General features: G+C 41.1%; 1 protein-coding gene across 5 annotated transcripts; it reads right to left on the bottom strand.

Moving 5' to 3' along the window:
- Positions 1–1,529: 1,529 nt before the first annotated feature.
- On the bottom strand, positions 1,530–4,050 carry LOC311065553 (uncharacterized protein). Of its 5 annotated transcripts, none has more exons than XM_084085944.1 (8): positions 3,994–4,050; positions 3,872–3,922; positions 3,405–3,600; positions 3,164–3,216; positions 2,806–2,942; positions 2,631–2,695; positions 2,259–2,338; positions 1,530–1,666 (listed from the first exon to the last, which is right to left on the bottom strand). In XM_084085944.1, the coding sequence occupies exons 5-8, from the start codon at positions 2,863–2,865 to the stop codon at positions 1,548–1,550; spliced, it is 324 nt and encodes a 107-aa protein (XP_083942070.1). In that variant the 5' UTR covers positions 2,866–2,942; positions 3,164–3,216; positions 3,405–3,600; positions 3,872–3,922; positions 3,994–4,050; the 3' UTR covers positions 1,530–1,547. The 5 variants fall into 5 exon arrangements, with proteins under 5 accessions (XP_083942070.1, XP_083942071.1, XP_083942073.1 ...); XM_084085945.1 differs by having other exon boundaries at positions 3,872–3,943; positions 3,994–4,021; XM_084085947.1 differs by having other exon boundaries at positions 3,405–3,612; positions 3,872–3,943; positions 3,994–4,013.
- Positions 4,051–5,542: the final 1,492 nt, after the last annotated feature.

The raw sequence follows: 5,542 nt of genomic DNA, 5'->3' as shown, positions 1-5,542 counted from the left end.
GTCCTTTTTGAATTTGTAAGTTTTATTTGGCCTTGTTTTATGTTTTTTATGTTATTATATTGTATTGTATTGTAGCTCCCTATGCCCCCTTTCCCAAAGGACCACGATTGAAACAAGCCTACGGGCTTTCTTGTGTTTTTTATCCTTTTGAATTTTAATATTCAATAAACTAATCAAACAATCCACTTCTTCTAGGCTCGGTGCATAACTGTAATCCCCATTTCCTGTTCATTTTCCTGTAGCTTTAACATAGTTAGTAGTTAACATGCTGCTAAGCTAATCAAACAAAGCTACAGGAAAATGAACAAGATCAAATGGTTATGCCACCTTCTGAAAACTGGGAATACAGTACACAGAGGTTTACAAACAAATCACAATTCAATACACACTTATTTCCTTATAATCTCTTTATTCTTCTTGTGAATACACAGCTGCGCAAACAAATGTTCCACAATTACAGTATTCCACAAATATTCCATATGATTGTGGAATATTTGTGGACTGGAACTAGACCCCCTGAAATGGAATCTAGTTCATAGGACCACAATGGAAACAAGTCCCAAGGACTTGTGTTATCCTTTTAGCCTTAACGTACCTCATGACGTTTACCTATCTGACTAATTAAGTATTCAAACAAACAGCAGATCAAGCCAGCTTTGAATTATTTTTGACAGAACAGAAGCGGGACAGCCACTTAACACAAAGCACACACAAAGCAGTCACCAGGGCTGATTAAGCTTGATCCAGAACAGAGCAGTTAACTTCTCTTTTTTTTTTTTACACGTCAGAATCAGAATCAGGTTTATTGTCACATCACAGGTTTACAAGGTACAAAAGTGGGTGAAATTCGTTTTTGTACATCGTTCCCAGCGCAACGTTAATTTCCATAGAAAGAAGAGGGGGGGAAGAAGAAGAGGGGTGGGGGGCAAGTGGGAAGGAGATCAAACAAGAGAACAGCAGAAGGCCAAACAAGTTATCTACATATTTACAAAGTACCTGAGATAATAAAAACTAAGGTGCCTGAGCATAGCAGCAATGTACGTATACTGTGCATGATATACTTATGACGTTAAGGTGCTTAGAGAAAAAGAGTACAATAAAAAAAAAGACAAAAAAGTCAGTGCGTTATACATGGGATTAAGGTGCAAAAGGTCAGTGCGTGTCCACCTAGGGTGGACTGACCCTGGTATAATCCGCAAGTAGCTCCATGAGGGAGAGCAACAAAAAAGTCATTTGTACCTGGTGTAGTCCACAGGTATGTCCGAGGGGGGCTAAGTCCAAGTCCACGTCACTAGTCGAATGAAAATAAAATAATAATAAAACATAATAGCACAGCTTACTTTGCAGGGACACCCTTTTTGCTTGGGCCGGTTCCACAACAACTGAAACATATTAAACAAGTGCTGTACTGAATAGCCAGTGAGCTACCAGGGTAAGGTCCAACCAGAGCTACTTCGTTGAACAGAACACAAGTTCAAATTACACAACACGGTACAATACTGTGACACTAAGATCCCCCACAATGGACAGTGAAAGTTCAAGTTAAATCAGTCCTGAGTGCCTGCTGTGTGTCCTCCCCTTCTCGCTGGAGCATGCTTGAGGTGGTCTGCGGCATGCTGCCTTATGAGGTCCTCTGTGGCTTCTGGGTCGAATTTCATGACTGCATCTGCATAGTAGAAAAAGGCAATAAAAAATGTGCAAAGGCAACATGCTGTCCTAGTCCCTATCTGACATAATACACAGCTCGATTGAACTCCTGCCATCTGGTAGGAGGTTCAAGAGCTCAGGGGGAAGCACCAGCAGGTCATCCAACAGCTGCCCCAAACCATCAGAACCCTGAACCATGTATTGCCCCCAAAACCAACATCTTGAAAGATGGATTGCACTTTGAATGCATCAGCACTTTTTACCAATGTTGTCTGCTCTTTACTTTTTAATGTTTGCCTCTTTTTAATGTGCATCATGAGTTGAGGAGAATGGCATTTTGCTCCCCTGTTTGCCTAGTGTGTGTTGTGGAAGTGACAATAAAACTGATTGCGAGTCTCCATATTGACATGCAAAAATGCTTGTACATCCACAACTAGTTTAATACAAAGCCATCTCCCTTCTACACCTAACCACCAGTTATTTAAAATGTTATGATAGCAACGGTAACGGTAGACAGTTGGCATTGTATTTTTTTTATGTCAACCGGAAAGGACATGTTTTACCCAATTACATTTTGATTTGTCCTTGGTCAACATGAAATATGGGCTTACCTTGTATTGCGCTGAAAGCCGCAGTCTTCTCTTTTTCCCCCTTCATGTTCAACTGTGCCATCAGACTGTTACTGAAGAGCCTTAAGAAAAACAAATTACATTTGATAATGTAGTAGGATTAGGATTTATTGTAAAACATGGTATAAACCCTTTATACTACTAATTTTCACTTAATGTTCAACCATTATGTCATTGACATGACATAACAGAGGATTCAGGTGTTAAGCTAAAAAAAAAAAAAGGCAAATTAATGGAAACATGCAGTCAGGCGCTCATCTAGAAGAATTAACCAAATAAGTGTTCACACATTGAAAACCACAGCGCACCCAAACATCACACAGGGGTTAATTCATAGTGTATGTTGAAACATACCTGTCAAGAACTTTGTGGACACAGTCCTTAACGTCCTTCCCTCTATAACGGGAAAGTTGCAGCACCTGTTGGAATAAGTCCATGAAAACTTTCACTGACATATCCCAGAGGAACGTAAAAAGTGTGCGAGTGCATCTTATGCTGTTCATTACTTCCAGACTCTTGAAAAGCCTACCAGGGTATTAAAAGCTTGGACATCACTGAGGAGTTGCTCCTCTCTCTGGAAGTCCTCCATTCTCTCAACATGACTGGCCGCTGAAGAGGCAGGTTCTTTAGTGAATATTGATATGGTCAGGACTTTCTTCTGGTATACTGAAAAATAAGTAAGTGTACACAGAGACATGTTATAGACACCACCCTACAATGATACAAAACACTGATATAATTGAAGAGCAGTTTTTGTGTCCCGATAGGAGAGGAGACAGAGAGAACAGTAAAGGAAGAAAGGAGAGAATGGGCAGAAGAGAGAAGGGTTGCAAATTAAGTGTCCCCCAGTTTGTTGGGGGTCTTCATTGAAATAGCTCAGAACTTACCTTGTGCTGGCAATGGGAATGCCCATGTTGGCCTCTCAGTCACTGCATAGCACCTGTAATAAGAACAAAAGTACATTTTAGAAATTACAAAGTGATATTTTTGCATTAAAACTTTCCAAGACAGATGACTATACATTAGATGAGAAATAATAAATATGTCATATTGTAACAATTAGGGGTGCACGATACTACTTGCTGAATTGTAAAGGTTTTGATTACTTGGGGCCTTTGGACAACTCACCATGCCTGACCGTGTCCCTGGATCTGTCATGTCTGGACCTGACCGTGTTCCTCGACCCATCACTGCGGTGGGACCTGTCATCATGTCTGGACCTGACAGAGTGCCTCCGAGCTGTTGCTGTACCTGGAGTCGTGGCTGGTCCTGATGCTGTGCCGGTATCCGACACTGTGTCTGGAGCCATCACTGTGCCTGATGGCTGGAGCCATCACTAAAGACTTAATACTTGGACATAATACTACTACAACACCATGTCACACTGAAAAAGACTACCCCTACTGGTTGGTCTTAGATGTTGACAATCACACATCTCCTCTGATACACATAGTTCAACACATTGAGCCTGTAACTACTTACTCATTGCTTGTGAATTAGGTATGGTAATGATTTCTTTAGTATGCACAACATGTAACACCTTGTACTGACTGTACTTAAAATGTGTTGGTGCAATGGAGAAAGTGAATACTCACGGGGTGTGGACATTTCTCTGCTCCGAGGTGCTACACTTGCATGTCGGGAGCCTGGAAAAGACAAAGAATGTTCTTAGATACCAAATACAAAAGGTGACTGCTTAAATGTGATTCATACTCACTGTGTGTAGACATCTCCCTGTGCCAAGACCCCTCAGCATGCTCCAACTCGACAGACAAGGTGTCCACCACGACATCCACCAGGCCATCCAGGGCTTGATTTTCAGAGTCTGAAACATAACAATCAGCTTGTAACTGATTTCATGTTGTGTGTACCCAATACATCATTATCATATTTCATAAATTGACATCAATACTCAACAAGCATTGAGTAACACATTGTTGTCCTGGCTGGACTGCAACTTCCTTGGTGCGATAGGAAAGGAGGGCACCTATACGGCTGCAATATAAAGTAAAAATAAACATATCCATATCTAAAATAGACAGCCTTATTAAAGCATTTGATTGTCATTTTTGACAATGGACTTATAAATTGATTATAGAAGAAAGTTACCCATAATGGTCCAAAACCTCATATAAAACATGAATGGTCTACAATGTGAGGCCCAGTTTCTGTTAACACATTTCATATTTAGAAGTTACTTGAGAAACATATGAACTCTACATCAGTCATCATCTTGTCTTTTAACAGGTTTCCTCTTCCCTTATCACCACATCCACATCCTCCTCTTCCTCCTCTGCTTGGCTGGTCAGGTTGTAGTTGTCACATTCACAAGCTTTAACTAGAAGTTATACAATTCAACTGTAAACATTGATTCAATTATTTGTACTTGAATTATTGAGTAAATGATCCAAAAACCTGCCTGAAGTCATCTTTATCTTGACTAACTGGGACGTCAGCCAGTCCTCCTGGGGGTCCTTTCTCATCTTGTAAGTTGTGTTTGTTTGGCATTTGGCCATCTAATGGTTCCCTTACCCCTGTCGATCCAATTATTAGGAATTGTACCCTCTGTCTCCTTTCCATCCTCCAACCACACATCCCTGGCATACATGACCTGAAAAAGACAGCACAAACATGTTAGTGCAATATCAGAAAATAAATTATGTGAACCATAGTCAATAAATCACCGGGCAAGTGGTCATGTTAGTAGAGGGCAAAGAACTAGAGGCGGCCGGATTGAAAATGCTACGATTCTCATTAGAAGCAACATGGAGGGATGAGAACAGAAATGACTACATTTGAGTATAAGCCCAGGTTAGAAGGTTAGACGATAAAGCAAGAGAGGTGGATCAAGCGAGAGGTGAGGTAGAGATGGTTTATCTGAGGCGGAGGGAGAAGGATGCTGAAACGCAAGACAAATAGCAAATTTAGGGTGTGCTGAGAGAGACAAGCAGGTGATGATCGAGGAAGGTGCAGCCATGATGGGAACTAGCTGAAAGAAAAAGAAAATGTAACCTTTAATATTGCTGTTCCAGACCATGGCGAAAGGGTATGAGGACATAACCACCAACGTTTCTTGTGGGAGGCAAGCCACCTTGCGTAACAGATCTGTTTCACGCAGTAGTCCATCTTTCATCCTACCCTGACTTGGCTTCCATTTCCTTGCTTGTTCTTTCACTGAAGTCCTGATTGTTTTTCTGGATATATGATATGATTGACAGCCGCAGCAGTGCAGCCAGTCTCATCCCTGACATTGTTGTCTCCTATCA

This window comes from Gymnoscopelus microlampas (assembly GCF_963454915.1).
Source record: "Gymnoscopelus microlampas genome assembly, chromosome: 18".
In the NCBI taxonomy this organism is placed as follows: Eukaryota; Metazoa; Chordata; class Actinopteri; order Myctophiformes; family Myctophidae; genus Gymnoscopelus; species Gymnoscopelus microlampas.
This window is presented reverse-complemented; position numbering and strand designations above follow the sequence as displayed.